General features: G+C 53.1%; 2 protein-coding genes and 1 long non-coding RNA gene across 4 annotated transcripts in view; 1 reads left to right on the forward strand and 2 right to left on the reverse strand.

Moving 5' to 3' along the window:
* The window catches only part of POLE (DNA polymerase epsilon, catalytic subunit), a 47,024-nt gene extending 41,987 nt beyond the window's left edge, over positions 1-5,037 (reverse strand). Inside the window, exons 1-6 of one of the 2 annotated variants that reach the window (XM_059139640.1) lie at positions 4,941-5,037; positions 2,217-2,358; positions 1,763-1,843; positions 1,359-1,403; positions 1,113-1,205; positions 658-812 (exon numbers count right to left, since the gene is read on the reverse strand). In XM_059139640.1, coding sequence (XP_058995623.1) covers positions 658-812; positions 1,113-1,205; positions 1,359-1,403; positions 1,763-1,843; positions 2,217-2,358; positions 4,941-5,002 — 578 coding nt within the window. In that variant the 5' untranslated portion in view covers positions 5,003-5,037. The remainder of the gene's footprint in view (positions 1-657; positions 813-1,112; positions 1,206-1,358; positions 1,404-1,762; positions 1,844-2,216; positions 2,359-4,940) is intronic. The other variant, XM_059139641.1, reaches the window with a different exon arrangement.
* Positions 5,038-5,252: 215 nt separating this feature from the next.
* On the forward strand, positions 5,253-15,540 carry PXMP2 (peroxisomal membrane protein 2). The gene is made up of 5 exons (XM_059140975.1): positions 5,253-5,438; positions 6,983-7,099; positions 9,200-9,362; positions 12,552-12,671; positions 15,193-15,540. The coding sequence occupies exons 1-5, from the start codon at positions 5,317-5,319 to the stop codon at positions 15,259-15,261; spliced, it is 591 nt and encodes a 196-aa protein (XP_058996958.1). The 5' UTR covers positions 5,253-5,316; the 3' UTR covers positions 15,262-15,540.
* A 7-nt stretch (positions 15,541-15,547) lies between these two features.
* On the reverse strand, positions 15,548-18,557 carry LOC131811916 (uncharacterized). The gene is made up of 3 exons (XR_009346165.1): positions 18,288-18,557; positions 16,672-17,679; positions 15,548-16,401 (listed from the first exon to the last, which is right to left on the reverse strand). It is a non-coding gene; the product is annotated as an uncharacterized LOC131811916 (long non-coding RNA).
* Between the last annotated feature and the right edge of the window lie 13 nt (positions 18,558-18,570).

Raw genomic sequence — 18,570 nt, forward strand, 5'->3', positions numbered from 1 at the left:
GACCTCCCTGCTCAGTGGTAAGTCAGCTTTGGATTCTCTTTCCCTCTGCCCCTCCCACTGCTCAAACTCACTCTCTCTCTCAAATAAATCTTTAAAAAAAGGGGGAGGGAGTGGGTGTCATTGGGAATCCAAAATGTCTTTACTATTACAGCAACTCAACGTTGGAGCCACAACTCCACCCCTCTGTAAGAAAAGAGGCACAGCTAAAATACAACCCAGGAAACCACCCTTTATTGAACACAAATGCACCACGTAAGAAATTCTACCCAGGCTGGGACACCTGGGTGGCTTGGCTGAGGGTTCGCCTCTTGATTTTGGCTCAGGCGATGATCTCAAAATGGTGAGACTGATCCCCAGGTTGGGCCCTGTGTTGGGAGTGGAGTCTCTCTCTCCTCTTCACCCTCTGTCCCTTCCCTCCCCTCACACTCTCTTGCTCTCTCTCCAAAGAATAAAATAGATAAATAAATATAAATAAACTAAAAATTTTTTAGAAGAAATTCTACCTAATTTCTTGCAAGTGTTTCTACAATGAACAGAGCTGATCCTCAAGGTAACTTTGTTGCTAGTTTTCCTGCTTCCCATCCATCTCCTCAACTTAGCAGGAATGGGCAACAGTCCTGAGGGCCACCTGGCTGCCCTGCTTGCGAGAAGTCCCACCTGGAGAGCATGGCTGTGTAGGCGTCACCGGCGTGGCCCTGCTCCCGGTTCTTCTTCACAGCAGGGGAGATGTCCTTCCTCACTCTGACAAGATCCTCCACGGTGTTGAAGGACAGCTTAACGTAATTCCGCTTCAAACCGACCAAGTGATTTGGCTACAAAGTGTAAGATTATGCTCATGAGTTCAAGAGGAAAAGGACTTTATTGGGGTAAGAAAACAAGGGGACAACAATTCAAAGGCTGAGCAGAAAAGTTGGCAAGTCCAAAGCATCTTGCCCAATTCTGCATGTGCACAACTAAACGACTAACATTCTCCAAGAGGACATACGGACAGTCACCAAACCCCATCATCGGTATACCAGCCCACAGGTGCTAAACCTGACCTCTTACCAGCTCTACCCCAGAGGCAGGACAGACCAGCCTCATTCACCCTGAAGCGTCCAGGTGATACTCACCAAGTCCAGGTCCTCCTTGGGAACAGTCTCTATTTTAGCAATTTTTCCCTGAAACTTCTTGGAGAGAAAAGACGAAACTTCTCGTTCACAACCCTACATCGAGATCAGAATGCAAGGACTTCCTATCAGTAAGATCTATTGTCTTCCTCGCCCGTTTCTCCAGAGCCCTCTCTACTTTCAGTCCTGAAATCCCCCCCATAAAATGAAGCACCGGCCGTGTGGCCTGATTCTACGCAGCGGGCTTACCTTCCTGGTCGCAATGTAGAAATACGGCTTGTAGGGCAAGGCCACCTGTGAGAGCCGCCAACCCATGTGGGGGCGATGAGAAAGAAGAAAGAAAAGTGAGACGGGCTGTTTGCCGCTGTACCCACAAGTCTCTTACAAGATGACACGGTCCAGAATCAGCAGCTGCACGGACGGCAAGGGCAGCGTCTGAGACACAAAAGTGCCCCTCTTTCAGTCCTTCCAAGCTGCTTCTCTTATGACATCTCAGACGGGGACCCATGTGGCTCCAAGGGGCCCATGTCTCCAGAGGCTTCGGGCAGCTGCACACCAGAAGCCTCTCAACCCCTCTCCTCCTAGAACACCTGCCATCCCAGCTACATCTCATCACTGAGTGGGTCTTAGGTTCTCGGGGTTCAAGCTCTTACCTTAAATCTGCTCCCGTCATCTTGAATAAAGTAGTAATCCACTGCACTGACTAAGCGCTTGTCTTCATCTAAAATCTCAGTCTACGAGAGAATCAGTCAACACGGGCATAAAGTCATCCTCGAGGCAGTACAAGAACCCTCTTGCTCCTGCTCTTCGGGAGCCTGAGCACAGAAACAAACTCCTTCTCCAACCCCACATAAACACTCCCCGTCCACGAGAGCCGCATCACAGCACCTGCCAAGCGAGGATTTCTCGCAATCTCTCCCTCATTCTTGAAAACTTTTTATGGGTTAACGGGGAACCCCCTCAGCCTTGTTTGCCCAGTAGCCTCTTTACAGGCCGGTGATGCTGAAGAAGAAAGGAGGCGAGCTCCCCTCCATCCCACCGCCACCTGCGCCGCCCACTCTTCCAAGGCCTAAGCCACGAGGAGGGCGCCGCTGCCCAGGGGCTTACAGGGTGCATGTTGATAAGCCAGCCTGTCTTCTCGCCGGGCTCCTTGAGTCTCTCAAAGCCAAACCGCAAATCCATCTTGTCCGTCCACTGGCTGCGCTCCAGGCGCTTAAGTGCCGAGACGGAGGAAGAGGGGCCATCATCCCTGAATGAAAGGAGGGAAATCCTGTCTTCACGGATCATGACTCACTCCTGCAACCTCAGTGCACCCGGCGTAAGCACTTTGGATGCAACAGTCGATGCACCCCTGAAAAACCTCCTATTTGACAAAAGCGGTTCATCAAAGTAACAAGAGTCACTGGAAACATGACTGGAGCAGGAACCTCAAAACCCGCTCAACTCTGTAACCAGAACACTAAGAAAACAAGCACCAAGGCTAGATGCTGCTGCCTCGGGGGATATTAAAAACACAGAGGGGCGCCTGGGTGGCTCAGTCAGCTCAGTGCCTGACTTGATCTTGGCTCAGGTCATGATCTCAGGGTCACAAAACTGAGTCTCTCTCCCCAATCCCTCTGTCCCCTTCCTAGGCATTTATCCTGGAGGAAAGAAAACTCTTTCATACAAAAACTCATGTGTGGGGGGCGCCTGGGTGGCTCAGTGGGTTAAAGCCTCTGCGTTTGGCTCAGGTCATGGTCTCACGGTCCTGGGATCGAGTCCCACATCGGGCTCCCTGCTCCGCTGGAAGCCTGTTTCCTTTCCTCTCTCTGCCTGCATGTTATCTCTGTCAAATAAATAAATAAAATCTTAAAAAAAAAAAACAACCTTGGGCGCCTGGGTGGCTCAGTGGGTTAAGCCGCTGCCTTCGGCTCAGGTCATGATCTCAGGGTCCTGGGATCGAGTCCCGCATCGGGCTCTCTGCTCGGCAGGGAGCCTGCTTCCTCCTCTCTCTCTCTGCCTGCCTCTCTGCCTATTTGTAATCTCTGTCTGTCAAATAAAATAAATAAAATCTTTAAAAAAAAAATTAAAAAAAAAAAAAAAAAAAAAAACAACCTCATGTGTGAACATTCATACCACTTCACTCATTATAGCCAAAACATGGAAACAACCGAAACATTACCTACGGATAAATAAAAATTAATTTGGGGTATATCCATCCCACGGAAGACTACCCGTCAACAAAACAGAAGAAGTGTATTGATTCATGCAGTAACTCAGATGGACCTCAAGGGAATTATGCTGAGTGGAAAAAGCCAACCTGACTTTTGATAATTTGACTTATAATCTGACTTACGTAGAGTTCTTGAAATAAAATCAGAGGTGGACGCTAGATTAGCGGCTGCCCTGGATGAGGAAGAGGGAGGAATGAAGGTGGCTGTGGCTCTGAAAGGGTAGCATGAGGGAGCCTGGGGACAGATCGGTCCTGTGTCTTGACGGGGTGGTCACAGACACACAACGGGCACAGAACTAAATACACCCGCATACATAACCGCGTGTCCATGCATCGCTCCAACAGCCATTTCCTGCTTGTGACCTAGTATTCTAGTGCCCCAGACATCACCACCGGGGGAAACTGGCTGACCCGTGGATGGGATCTCTTAGGAATTCCCCTTTTTTTTTTTTTAAGATACTATTTATGTATTTGACGGAGCAGGAGGGGGGGAGCAGCAAGGGGAGAGGGAGAAGCGGACTCCCGCGGAGCAGCGAGCCTGGGCTCCGCCCCAAGACCCTGCGATCGCGACCTGAGCTCGAGGCAGACGCTGGAGGGACTGCGCCCCCAGGCCCGGCGGCCCGCCCTCTGTGTCAGTCTCGCAACTGCAGGAGAATCCACAATGAACGGCAAACAAAGAAGCTTCCTGTGTGTGTTCATCGTTTTTAAAGGGACGGTTCTCGGTGCATCGTCGGTGTTCCCGGGTCCGGAAACTGACGCGTCCCACACAAGACGTTCACGCATCCCGCAACCCCGAAACCGCAAAGCTGGCGGGAGGGGGGCGAGAACTTCGCTGACGGGTCTGGACCGGACGCTAACTCTGCAGCAAAACTCGCAGTGAGGCACCGCGCGCGGGAGGCGCACACGGGGTCGTCCGCAGGCGGTGCCGACGCCGCCGACCGCGCCCGCGGGACCGGTGACCGACCGACCGACACGACCGGGGAATGTCCGCTTCTGCCGCTACGAGGGGCGCGTCCGCAGCGCACACACGATCCGAAAGAGACGACTTGACCCACCGCTCGGACCTGTCTCGGTTCACCGAGCGCGAGCCCAGGACGCGCACGGACGCCGGTCCCCGCCCCGGCCGGGCGCCCCGCTCCAAGCCCACCCGCCCCGCGCCGGGGCCGGTCGCACGCACACACCCGCCCGGCACCGCGCAGCCCCCGGGGTCGGCCGCGCGGGTCGTCCCGCCGCAAGCCCGCCGCCCCGTTCCCCCCACCGCCCCGCACGGCCCCGCGCGCTGCCCCGGGCCCGACCCCGACCCCGCGCGAGCCCGGAGCGAGAGGAGGCGACGAGCGCGCGCCGCGGCAGCCGCGAGGCCGGTCTCCCCCGCGCCCCGGTCTGCAGGCACCGAGGGCCGGCTGGGTCAGCTCCGGCTTCCGCAGAGCCGCCTGCCCTCGGAGCGCGGCCCCGGGCGAGCGCAGGACGACGGCGGCCTGTGGAGGCCCGCGCCGCGGCCGCGCGCCAGGAGCTCGCACACGGCAGCCCGCACCCCGCGCCCCCGCGCCCCTCGCCGGCTGGCCTCGACCCCCCGCCGCCCCCCGCCCCCCCCCCGCCGCCCCGCCGCCCCCGCCCCTCACCGGCTGGCCTCGCCGTCCGGGCCCGGCTCCGCGCGCCGCCGCCCGCTGTTCCTCAGAACCATCGCGCCGCGCCGCCCTCCCGGACGGATTTGGCGCGCTCCCACCAACTCTCGCGAGACAGCGCCGCGCCCGCCGCCCAATCCGGAGGCCCCGCCGCGCCCCGCCCCGCCGAGCGCCAATCGCCGCGGGCGCCCGGGGGGAGGCGGCCGGACAGGGACTCGGGGAAAAGTGTGCGGACGCGCGCGCGGCGCACGGCGGGGTCTGCCCCGGGCCGCGATGCGGGACGCGGCGGGGCGGGAAATGGGAGGCCGTCCCCGCGCCCGAGCGGACCCGAGGCCGGGGCGGGGGCCGGGGCGGCCGCGGAGCCGGGGAGACGATGGCGCCGGCTGCGTCCAAGCTGCGGGCCCGGGAGGGGCTCGGGGCGCTGCCGCCGCGGGCGCTCGCCCAGTACCTTCGCCTCCTGCGCCTCTACCCGGTGCTCACCAAGGCGGCCACCAGGTCTGCGCCGAGCGGCCGCGGAGGGGGTCCTCGGGCGGGGGGCGGCCGGGAGCTCGGCCGGCCTCGGGGACGCAGCCCCGGAGACGCGCTGCCTGCGAAAGGCGAGACCCCGCGTGGCCCCCGAAGCCCCGCACTGGCCGGAGAGCTCCGCGTAGGCGGGTTTGCGCGTTTGGTTCTAACAGGTCATTGCCAGGGAGCCCGACCAAAGGAACGCACCGAACGAGGGGTCAGGCCCTGCCCTGGAGGTCCTCTCCTAAAGGTGCGTGGGAGCGGGCCGCAGGTCCACGTCCCGCGCGCCCGCGCCCTTGGCACCTGCGCTCGTTCCGAGGTCAGAGGCATCAGGTCCGCGCCTCCAGCGGCACCGGCGGCCCGGGCGGGGTGGCAGGTGTTCGCATTCCTTGTCTTGCAGCTTTGCATTTGGGCGAAAGGTGACCAAAGCCGCCCCCCATCCGGGTCTGTTGGTTCGTTGCACCCTTTGATTTAGGATTTTAAACTTTATGGGAGACATCGCTCTCCTTCGTTAGCTTTAATTAGTTAATTTTATAAGTTCGTCCCCTCTTATTAAGTGCAGCCTTTCATCAACATGGACAGCATGCTTTCGGGGTGTCGAGTACCAGCAGCAAGTAAGTGGGTAGGCAAGGCCCCTACCCTCTGGGCTTTCTATTCTAGTGAGAAATAGACAGGAAGTGCAGAGGTCGAAGGAAGGGAATGGGCCGTGCAGGAAGGGAAAGGGAAAGCTCTCTGGCCGGAGGTAGCCAGTGCGAAGGTCCTGAGGAAAGAACAAGCTAACCATGGAGCAGTGGAAAGCCTCTGTTGCTGCAAAAAATGAACAGTGAGGAAGGGACCAGATGAGGAGGAGGTAGCCAAGGATCATATGAAGGTCCTTAAAGACATACAAAGAATTTTGGATTTCTTAGCACACAGAGCTTATCAGAAGGTATTGGAGTAACTGGGCTCAACTCCACCTTTCTACTGAAATTTGTGTTGCCGTGGTTGTAGGTTTACATGCGCTTGTAAGGAATAATACAGGGAGATCCCTTGTACACTTTGCCCAGTCTCCCCCACTGGTAACATTTTGTAACACTGCTGTGCAGCATCACACCCAGGACACTGGCTTGGGTGCAGAGTGTGTGTGTGCGTGTGTGTGTGAGAGTGAAGTTCTACATCTCCACTCTTTTTTTTTTTTTTAAAGATTTTATTTATTTATTTGACAGAGATCACAAATAGGCAGAGAGACAGACAGAGAGAGAGATGAGGAGAAGCAGGCTCCCTGCTGAGCAGAGAGCCCTATGCGGGACTCGATCCCAGGCCCCTGGGATCATGACCTGATCCGAAGGTAGAGGCTTAACCCACTGAGCCACCCAGGCGCCCCAATGTCTCCACTCTTTGATGTAGGGCTTGTACAGTGGGGCTGCTTTAGAAGGGAGCCATCCCCCCCCCACTCCCCACCCACGCTGCTGTCAGCTCAGCCGTGCTGATTACATGCAGGAACGGCCACCCTCCTGCTGCTTGCTCCTGTTCTCTGATTACATTTCTGTCCACAGTGGCATTTTGTCAGCCCTTGGGAACTTCCTGGCCCAGATGATTGAGAAGAAGCGGGAAAAAGAAAACTGCTCTCAAAAGCTAGATGTCAGTGGGCCTCTCAGATATGCCGTTTATGGGTGAGTTCCACCACGGGGCTGGTCTACCCAGTAGCAGACTAATTGGAACAAAGCAAGGGTACCAAGATCAAGTTTCTGAAATGATCTAATTTGGAGACATAATTTTTTTAAAAGATTTTATTCATTTATTTGACAGACAGAGATCACAAGTAGACAGGGAGGCAGGCAGAGAGAGAGGAGGAAGCAGGCTCCCCGCTGAGCAGAGAGCCCGATGTGGGGCTCGATCCCAGGACCCTGGGATCATGACCTGAGCTGAAGGCAGAGGCTTTAACCCACTGAGCCACCCAGGTGCCCCATGGAGATATAATTTTTAAAATGCATTGAAATAGCATGGGAAAAAATCAGAACGCTGGATAACGTGAACTTGTGTTAGGGTGTTCGTTCTGAATTGCTCAGGGGGTGGGGGTGTGCGGCAGTTTTCATTGGGCTGAGAATCTGAGGGCAGATAACTCACCTGAAACTCAGTTAGCTTTCGACACAGAGACAAGAAAGAGGAAAACAGATGCAAGTATGGCCAGCTACTTCCATTATTTTCATAGTTTTAAGCATGCAGGAAATAAATACTTAGGCATCCTGAAAAGTGTCCAGTTTCTGAACCACTTGGAATTGCAAAGAGCACAGAGATTCAGGAGTTTTACCAGTCAAGTCTTCCCCGAGTTCTCTGGCCAATGGTAGCGTTGGTATAGATGGATTATTTTGAAGTCTTTTGCACCAAGAGTCATTTTGTCAATTTAAACTTCACAAATATCACTTTGTGCTTATAAGCATATTGGTTGCGGTCATCACAACGTTTCCATAATGCAGTTAAAGCCAGTCGCCCTGGAGGGAAGGAATGCGTCCAAACTCCCTGGGCGGCATACTCATTCACAGTTTCCATCTGCCAGACTTCAGTTCCCTCTTAAGGCCCCTGGCTAGCTCAGTCGGAGTCGGTACAACATACAGCTCTTGGTCTCAGGGTCCTGAGTTCAAGCCCCACCCCAAGTGGAGAGAGCCCTGAACAAAGAATAAATTAAGAGTCTGTTCCCTCTCCTAAGGAGCCCTGCTCTGCACTACATAACCTGTGGCAGGATGGGAAGCAACGACTGAGAACCATTTGTGTAAGGACTTCCAGTGTCAGAATTGGGCAGACCCGTAGGTCCCTGCCCATCTTTTTAGTGCTGATTCCTACAGAACTACAGGTCTGTTGCACCAGTAGCCGCAGTGCCTGGGTTCAGTTCTGTCCCAGGTACCCTCCCTTTGGGAATGCAGAGCAGCGGTACTAACCAGCCCGCGTACAACGCCAGGACTCCCTCTTACTGACGGCCCAGGCGGGTTGGAGGAGAAGCTCTGACACCAAGGATGCATCCGCTTACTATCCCTGAGCACCCTGTCTGAGCCAGGCCACGTGCAGTGATTAGACAGGCACGGTCCTGTCCTGTGATGTTTATCTCTGTCTGGCAGAGAGGGCACCATTTTTTTTTAAAGATTTTATTTATTTATTTGACAGATCACAAGTGATGAAGTCCCAGAACCTAAGTATCCTGCTCCCTCATCACAAGCAGTCAGAGAGGCAGGCAGAGAGAGAGAAGGGAGGAAGCAGGCTCCCTGCTCAGCAGGGAGCCCGATGTGGGGCCCTATCCCAGGACCCTGGGATCATGACCTATGCCAAAGGCAGAGGCTTTAACCCACTGAGCCACCCAGGCGCCCCAAGAGGGCACCATTTGATGTAACAAGAGAGATCATGACACGTAGTGACACAGACTCTGAAGACAATGAAACAGGACCTGGGCTGGAGAGTGGCTGGGACGGTGGTGGGTTCTTGTCCCCAACAATCCCCAAGTCTCCCAGCTGACAGTGTTGGAAAGGAGGTAGCCACATGGAAACTGATGGGAGATCCAAGGCAGGTCTATCAAAGACAAAAAAAAAAAAAAAAAGGAATGCTTGAAACAGAGTCAAATCCCCTGTTTTTTAGAAGGACCGCACAGACCAGACCTGTGTGGCCAGTGATGGGCGACTCCAGGGAGGTGGGGTTTAGGACCTGGGATTTGGGGGTGAAGCTGGACCCAAGAAGGGCACACCCAGAGAATGGCAGTCCTGCTCACCCCCACCATGGGGCCTCAGGTTCTTCTTCACAGGGCCTCTGAGTCACTTCTTCTACCTCTTCATGGAGCACTGGATCCCTTCCGAGGTCCCCTTGGCTGGGGTCAAGAGGCTCCTCCTGGACCGGCTCCTCTTTGCACCGGCCTTCCTGTTGTTGTTCTTCCTCATCATGAGCTTCCTGGAGGTTGGTCTCTGCCGTAGCTTTGTTTGGCACAGCGGTCCTTTGCCTGGCGTCCGGGGGTGGAAATCGGAGGGTCCGTGACCTTCTCAGTACACTCCAGTGACTCCAGTGAAATCCCTCACTTCCCTTTATGAACGTCAGACACAAACTCCGGCTGCACTGGCAGCGTCTGCTGGTCCCCAGTAAGAAGTCACAAATATCTCAATATCACGCATCATTTGTTCCAGACGGAATAGCTTTTCTGTGTTGTCACTCCTTCGACCTGCCTTCAGGTCTTGTCCCTGAATGTGTCGATACGGAAGCACATCTACTCATCTATCCTAAGGTTCTCTTCCTGAGTATTCTGAAAGGTGTATTTCCGCGTAGTTGGTGCCTTGGTAATCCCATACATTCTGTTTCATACAGACGGGATTCTGAGAAGGGGGTCGATGGAATTCATGAAACAAGTTCCAGACCCCCGACGGTATTACGGAACCCTGTGCTAACTCAGCGCCTAAACATCGGAAGTGCTCTGAGGAGGTTAAATGTCAGCATAGATTTAAAACATCACAGCCCACCACGTGAGCGGTGTGCTCACACGGAGTCACCAGGCAGGTCTGTGGTTCTGCCCAGCCCAGTCCCTTCCTGGTTCACTAGCTCCCCCTGCCCCGCCCCCCTTACCTTCTCCTGCAGGTTTTATTGTAAAGCAGCATCTTGAGTTCTTGTTCCTGAGGCAAACACCCCTTGTGTTCTAAAGTGTTGCTGGGGGAAGCAGGGAAGATGCTTCCGCTTAACTGCTTAGTAGTAAGTCCCTGAGAGTAAAAAGAGGTGTTTATTCTTCCAAATATAAAAGGAATATATGTTCATTAAAAGACCAAAACCCTGAATGCATAGGTCATATGGGACCAAAGTATGTGAAGTACACAGCACATAAATGACATGTGGGACCACATCGTACCACACAGACTACAGATGCTTCTGCATCTCCATTTTTTTTTTAAATTTGAATATAGTCGATGCACAATGGTATGTTAGTTTCAGCTCTAGGGTGCGGTGACTCAGCTTCTCTGCCCACTGTGTCACCACACGAGTCACCACACGACTCGAATGACAGTATCCTGGGCTCTATTCCCTACGCTGTCCCAACGTCCAGCTTTTCTCTGATCATAGATCCCACATGTTGACTGCATGGCGTTCCCCCACATGCCTGTCCCTTTCGTGTAAGGATTCCTGTTTGGTTAAATCCTAGCATTGTCCAAAGAGGCTGTCCTTGCTTGTTCTCCTGCAAAGCTCCAGGAGAGTACAAACCGCTGATGTTCGCGGACTGCTCCTTCCAAGCTCTGCAGTGAGTACTTTGTGCCATTTGAGCTGCAAGTCGAGGCCATTTTGCAGAAGCTCAGGCCCACGGCTTAAGATCCCATAGTTTGCAAGCCCATGAGTCCAGGCAGACCCAGGCTTTGTGACCCCGAGTGCCCAACCCTCGCGGCTTTGTTTCCCCACATTCTTTTTTTTTTTTTTTTTTTTTAAAAGATTTTATTTATTTATTTGACAGAGAGAAATCACAAGTAGATGGAGAGGCAGACAGAGAGAGAGGGAAGCAGGCTCTCCACTGAGCAGAGAGCCCGATGCGGGACTCGATCCCAGGACCCTGAGATCATGACCTGAGCCGAAGGCAGCGGCTTAACCCACTGAGCCACCCAGGCGCCCCAGTTTCCCCACATTCTTGATGACCGTGAATGTCTTTTTCTTTTAAATAGTTTGCAATTTGCTACATAAAAAATAACGTATACATATTTATTGATGAGGTTGAACATCTTTTTATATGTTTAGAGTATTTCTTCTATGAACTGCTTAATTTCTATCAGTGTTTGCTTTTTTTCTCACTGATTGTATATTTGTATATATTAAAGAAATTAATCCCTTGTCAAATACAGACTGCAGAAGTTTCTCCCATTTTTTAGGTTTTTGTCTTTTAACTGAAGACAAAGTTAAACATTTGAAGTCAGATAAAGATTATTTATATTTATATATAGATAAAGTATATTTACAAAGTGTTTCTCCATATAGGAGTTTAAAAAGTTTATGTATCCAAATCTGTCATTTTTTTTCCTTTGTGGGCTTCCTTCAAGGAAGATACTGGGAATGTGCTCCTTTACTTTCTTCTTTTATGATTTCGTTATGTACCTTCTGACAGACACAAACATAATAGAAATACTCTATACTTTTCTCTAGTATTCTTATTTTTTTATGTGTGGAAGATCTGCTTTTGTCTTGTTTCTTTTCACTTAAATAGCGAATTGTCTTGTCACCGTTTATGGAACAGTCCCCTGTGCTTGGACACCTCCCCTCCATCGCGCTCTCAGCCCCGAACGTGCAGGCCGTCATCTGCACTCTGGTCTTTTGCCAGATTCTATTAGTTTCCATTGTAGGTCTTTCCCTTTTTAGCTTCTAATTACCATCATCTCATAGTATTTTTTTTTTCAAATCTTCAGTGTTTTAGGCCTCTCCTTGCTATTCTTCTCTGAGATGGCTATTCTTGGGCATTTATCCTCTCAGATGACATTTAGAATCAATTTATTGGGGTTCATTTTTTTAAAAAGCTTCAAGTTTTGCTTGAAAATGTATCCACTTTGGAGACTGTTTTGGGAAGAACTGACAGCCGAGGCATGAATGGCAGTTCTGGTGCCCTCGGGCAAGAGCACGAATCCCAGCGTTCAGTCACTGGTACAGGTGAGGAAGGCCCGCGAGGGCCGCGGACGCAGGGATCGCAGGTGGGCTGCCTCACTGGTGCTGACTCCCCAGCCGGAGTGTTGGCTCCTTAGAGCTGCAGTGCTAAGCAGGCCCACAGGTGTGCTGTCTGCATAGCAATGGAACATAATCCAGTTTTAAAACCCATCGCGGGACGCCTGGGTGGCTCAGTGGGTTAGGCCGCTGCCTTCGGCTCAGGTCATGATCTCAGGGTCCTGGGATCGAGCCCCGCATCGGGCTCTCTGCTCAGCAGGGAGCCTGCTTCCTCCTCTCTCTCTGCCTGCCTCTCTGCCTGCTTGTGATCTCTCTCTGTCAAATGAATAAATAAAATCTTTAAAAAAAAAAAAAAAAAAAAAAAATAAAACCCATCGCGTTAGGGTTTGGGGTCCTCCAGACCTTGGCACCCCAGCTTCAGTTCTGAGCGCTGTGGCAGTTGCTCACCATCCACATTCCCCTCCTTTCCAGGGGAAAGACGCAGCTGCGGTCGCTGTCCAGATAAGGAGACGCTTCTGGCCAGCGCTGCGCATGAACTGGCAAGTCTGGACCCCCGCGCAGTTTGTCAACATCAACTACGTCCCTTTGCAGGTGAGGGCCAGCTGGCAGCATGCAGAACCAGAGGGGGCCTCACCTTCCACCAGCTTTGTTTTAGCTTGGAATGGCCAGGGGCTTTCTCTCTGCCCAGAAGCAGTAGCAGTTCTGGATTTGGGCAGATGAAGCAGGTGTCCACACCTCATCCATTGCACCCGGAAATGTTTCTGCAAAACCCCCCCAGTCCGGGAACACCGTGAGTTTTCCAAGCGTTCAGTATTGCCAGGGCCTGGCCTTGCAGGTCACAGTCGCAAGTGCACACAGGTGCCAAGCAGGATGTGCAGGGGAGGCAAGGGCAGCCTCGTGCGGTGACGGCAGACGTGCTCGAGCAGCAGGCAGAGAGTGGGACCTGCCGTGGGGCAGTCTTTGGGGTGCCACGCAGATGGGATTCAGCACTTCTGGGCACCTGGGGGGGGGTGCATTCTGAGGTGGCCTGCTGAAACTGCCCCATGCCCCCCTGCCCACTTCCTGCACTAAGCAAGGTGGGAGCCTGGAGGGGCTCTAAGCTGCAGGAACAGCTCACCAGGGCAAGGCTGAAGGATCCTGCCCTTGTGCACTGCCTTTACACACCAAAGACAGCTCTTGTGCGTCCAGCCCCAGGACGAGACCCAGGGCTGGAGATATGCTAGAAGGACTCAGCACATCTCTACACTCCTGGCCTAGGTTTTTTACAGCCTCATAACAATATACAACTGGATCCTAGGAATCCATGCTGGCTTTGTGTGCTCCCGCCCTCCCATGAGGGTCACACACAGCAGGCTCTTGCCAAAAGAGCTTTGGTACCACCAAAATGCGGCAATGTGTATGCCACATTTCCCCTGGGAAGCCCTGAAAAGACACGGCACCTAGGGGTTTTGGGGAGGGCTGGTCATGTAGGCACCCTCTGCCTGGCACTTATCAGAATTCCAGACTCCCAAGGAGAGCAAGTGCTCACCGTGAGCCATGTTGTTTTAGCAAGCAGTCCAGGCCTAGGAGGCATTGTTAGCAGTTGGGGAAAGGTGGGGAACCCTCAGGAACTCTAAATACCCAGGCTCCAAGCAAGAGCAAGCCTCTCAAACAGGCCTTTCCAATGACTGCAACCTTAAGCTTTTTTTGCCCACCATTTAAGTAACCTACGCGTTTTCACCCCTACTCTAGAGGAGAGACCTGGGCAGAATTCCCTCGAGCAGCAGCTCCACTGGAAGGATGGGAAGAGGGAGGGAGGTGCAGGCTGGGTGGTCACACACACACACACACACACACACACACACGAGGTAGGCTTAAAGCAAAATGAGAATCAGTTTCACTGGTTTTAACAGTGATCTTATCAGTGACCTTCCCAAGAGCAGTTCCAGTGGCTCCGTGAGGGCTAAAGCCAGACGGCTGTGATTCGAGAAGTGGATGAAGCAGAAACCCTAAGTCTGCAAAATTCTCTGAGACGTCGGTGAAGAGGTGGGGAGAAATGATGGGAGAGGACTTCGAAGCTAGGCCAGACGCTACCCTAAAGGGGGGTCGTGGGATTTGGGCAGAAGCAGAGAGGTGCTTTAGACGGAAGCCCTTCCTTACGAAGACAGGAGAGAGGTGCCTATTCGCTGGGGACTCCCGTCTACACCCGCTTTCCTCTGCGAGGGGCAGAGGGCAGGGCGGGGTCAGACGGAGGGGAGAGGAGGTAGGAAGGGTTTGAGGGAAGTAAAGACCGGGTAGACTTGTAGAGAATGACAGAGGGAGCTGACCGGAGATCCTCATGTGCGCGGGCACAGGGCCGCAGCAAAGCGGAGAGGTGTGGGTTTTCCGGGGAGTACAACTAAGGAGCCACAGGGGAAGGCAACCAAGGCTATGGGCCATGGACCCTAAGGTCTACAGACAAGGAAGTAAAGGCATGGAAAGGCAGAATGGCTGAGGACATGAAGGAGTCTCTGGATGGGAGAGTGGGAGAGCCTGGAAAATGGGGCCCTTCTGGGCAGCCCTGGGACAGAAAGCTGGGAGGCTGTGATTAGTTTCCAGGTTAGGTGGTTGCAGGTGAGTGCTTAAGGGCCAGGGGAGTTTATTATTAAGCATTTACCGAGCATCTACTATATGCCCCGCTGCTCTAAACTCTGGGGATACCGTGACTAACAAGGTATAGAACATGGAGCTTTCATGGAGCTTGTACATCAGGGAGGCTCACTGACTAAAGTAATTCAGGCGGGAGTATGTCTGCCAGAACATGGAAGCAGGGCCACGGCCTGGACTGGCGGGGCGTCACCGACGGGCTGAGGGAAGCCACCACATGTCCAGCCCTGGGGTGAGCAGCTGAGCCAGGAGCTGGTGCTCAGCGGACAGGGGGCAGTCCCGTCTGCTTTCTCTGCCAGCCTGTAATGTCCCCAGGCACCAACTGTCCTGCTCACCCCTCTAGCACCGTACTTTGTGCGAAGTGAAGGCTCAGTGGATGCGGCAGTGGGTGGACGGACGGACCAACAAATGAGCTTTGTCCTGGGGTGGAGAGTAAATACAGGTAAATACAGTCAGGGCCTCACTGTGGCCTGTGTTCTCTTGGCAGTTCCGAGTGCTTTTTGCCAACCTGGTGTCTCTGTTCTGGTACATGTACCTGGCCTCTCTGGGGAAGTGAAGCTGACCCAAGCGAGCGCAGACACACTGCCCACGTGCGTCTAGGGACCCACCTGCCTAGGGCAAGGGAGCAGAAGAGACAACCAGTCCGGACTTGATCTGACTCCCGATCAGTGACAGAAGACGGAGAAGCAGAAATCCTTTCATCTAAGAATCTTGTGCTTTAAAAAGGCAGAAACTATCTTCAGGTGATGCTGCCTTAGTCATAAAATACAGTAGTGCTGACTTCCCTTGTCACCTTGAATCGAATTAGGATGACAATAAACTAAAATGCACCATTTTCTGTGGTGATTGTAATTTTTCAGAACAATTGTGTCACTTTGGTAGAAATGGGGGGCCAGAGGCCTGCCCTGACTTTTTTTTTCACTTTAAAAAAAATTGTGGTAAAACCTCCAATACTATTGCTTGCCTACATGGAGACATTGGAAAGGGACCCTTCTAGAGCAGGACGTCACCCTGACGTTCGGAGGCTGTGAGGAGCATATACCACCCTTTCCCCTGACTTTGCTCTGCTCTTATTGCTCTTGCGTTAACCCTCCTCCTCACCTTTTCTCACACTCCGTATCCTGTCCTCCTCTCATGGACACAATAGCCTTGGATCTTAATATTCTATTTTAAAATTTCTTTTATGTCCCATATGCTGTTTCTGTTTCCTCGGGGTTCATGGTTGTTTTTTGTTTTGTTTTGTTTTTTTCCATTTGTTTTGCTTTCTTTTTCCCAATCAGGATTTCCCCAAAATTCTGCTGATTATACATCGTCCTTTAAGAGTCGGAGTGACCAGGCAGTACTCTCACCGTGGACTGACCGAGCAGGGACCCGGTTTTGTCCGAGATCACCCATTTTCAGAACTGAGGCCTTTTTCTCTTAGAATTCCCCAGAGAGGAATTCTTTAATTTCTTGCCCAGGGGAAGGGTCGTGGTTAGAGTGGAGCGCTGTGTAAGTCTAGTGGCCAGCATTCTTGCAGCTAAACTGAAGGAAAGGGTTAGCGGTCCCGTTAGCACGCGAACTTCATCACGTCTGAGTAATCTCAGCTCTACTACTGCACCACAGTCTCAGCCGTCCAGTGTCCAAGTCCAGAGTCCTTCTGGTTTAAATCCTCTGGAATGAAAGTCATCTTCCATGACGGAGGTGAGGTACTCACCTGAAGACACAGGAGATGGAGGGGTGTAGAGGACAGCCTCTTACAGGTTTTTCAATGGGTCCTTCTTTGTTCAACCCCACACCCTTCCTCAGAGGTGGGGCTACTGCGTGTAACTCCCAGATTTTTCAAACTCACTGGACTAACTAAGCTTACTTCTTGGTTTCCTACAATGCTGGCAACTGATATTCCATGTTCTCAGATCTAAAATGACCTGATTTCCAGCTTTCTAAATTTGTCAACTGATCTTGTTGTTTCTCCTTATGGACTTACCTTTTTCTTTCTCTCTTTTAAAATCTTTTTATGGGGCACCTGTGTGGCTCAGTCAGTTAAGTGTCTAACTCTTGAGTTCAGCTTAGGTCTTCATCTTAGGGTCGTGAGTTCAAGCCCCTGTGCTGGGCTCCATGCTAGGTGTGGAGCCTACTTGAAAAAAAAAAATCTTCTTACTATCATTTTAGTAAGCAACCTTCTGGAAGAAGCCGGCAAAAATGTATGGGTTCCAGACACCATGTTTAAACAGAGATCAGAGTACTTCTGTGTAACAGATTCGTTCTCCAAAACTCAGAGATTTTTAAAAATATAAGTCACATAATGTCAACGCCTAACTGAAAAACCTACAAAGGTGACCCAGCAGTTCCATTTCTGGGTGTACACCCCCCAAAACAGAAAGGGACGTGAGGAGGTATTTGCACACTTAGGTTCATAGCATTATTCACAGTAGCCAAAGGTGGAAGGAACCCCAGTGTCCACTGACGGATGGACGGATCAACAAAATGTGTTGTACCCATAAAATGGAGTATTACTCAGCCTTCAAAATGAAATTCTGACATAGACTACACGGTGAACTTTGAGGACACTCGAAGTGAAGTAAGCCAGTCCCCAAAGGACAGACACTGTGTGATTCTACTGACACGAGGTCCTCCAACGGTCAGATTCATACCGGCAGAAAAGGGAATGGTGGGTGCCAGAGGCCATGCCGGAGGCTGGGGCAGGCTCTGAGGGGGTCAGTGCTCAACAGGGACAGAGTCACCCTGGGAGGGTGAGAAGGTTCTAGAGATGGTGGTGGTGGCGGCTACACAACAGTGTGAATGTACTACTGCCACCGAACCGTGTGCTTAAATCTGGTTGGGACGGGGCGCCTGGGGGGCTCATCCCGTTGTGTCTGCTTCCAGCTCAGGTCTGATCCCAGCGTTCTCCGACGGCCCGCGCCCGGCTCCCGCTCAGTGGGGCGCCTGCTCCTGCCTCTCCCGGTGACCGCTGCTCCTTTTGTGCTCTTTCCGTCTTAAAAACACACAAGGAAAAAATGGTCAAGGTAGTGGGGCAGCCTCCTGGCTGGCTGCGCCGTCAACCGTGGGGCCCTTCAGCGCGGGGTTGGAAGCTCGAGCGCGGCCCGGGGTGTGGAGAGCATTTATTTATTTATTTTAAAAGATTTTATTTATTCGACAGACGAGACACAAGCAGGCAGAGAGGAGGAAGCAGGCTCCCCGCGGAGCCCCTGATTTGGGACTCGATCCCAGGACCCCGAGATCATGACCCGAGTCGAAGGCAGCGGCTCCACCCACGGAGCCGCCTAGGCGCCCCGAGAGTATTTAAAAATAAAAAAATGTAGGGGGCGCCTGGGCGGCTCCGTGGGTTAAAGCCGCTGCCTGCGGCTCAGGTCAAGATCTCGGGGTCCTGGGATCGAGTCCCGCATCGGGCTCCCTGCTCAGTGGGGGGCCTGCTTCCTCCCTCCTCCTCTGCCTGCCTCTCGGCCTGCTTGTGATCTCTGTCAGATAAATAAATAAATAAATAAAATCGTTAAAAACAAACAATAAACAAGTTAATTAACTAAGTAATTCAAAAACAAAGCGAAGCAGTTGCGACAGGAAGTTTCGCTGGGCGGGTTTTACCTCAGGTCAAGGAGCCGCGCGGCGGCTGCTCAGTCTCGTCAACCAGACGCGTCCGTCCCGCCGCCGGCTCCCGCCCGCAGCCTCCGCCGGGAGCGGTCCCGCGGCGGCCCGGCTCTCTCCCGCACGCGCCCCGTGACACGCACACGGCCCACACCCCGTCTCGCTCTCACACACGCACACAGGTCCCCGGCAGGTCTCTCACACAGACACGGAGGTCCCGTCTCTCACACACACGCGCACACACGCGCGCCCCGCGGTCCCGCCCCCGCCCGCCCCGCCGCGG

The sequence above is a fragment of the Mustela lutreola genome, chromosome 11 (genome assembly GCF_030435805.1).
Source record: "Mustela lutreola isolate mMusLut2 chromosome 11, mMusLut2.pri, whole genome shotgun sequence".
In the NCBI taxonomy this organism is placed as follows: Eukaryota; Metazoa; Chordata; class Mammalia; order Carnivora; family Mustelidae; genus Mustela; species Mustela lutreola.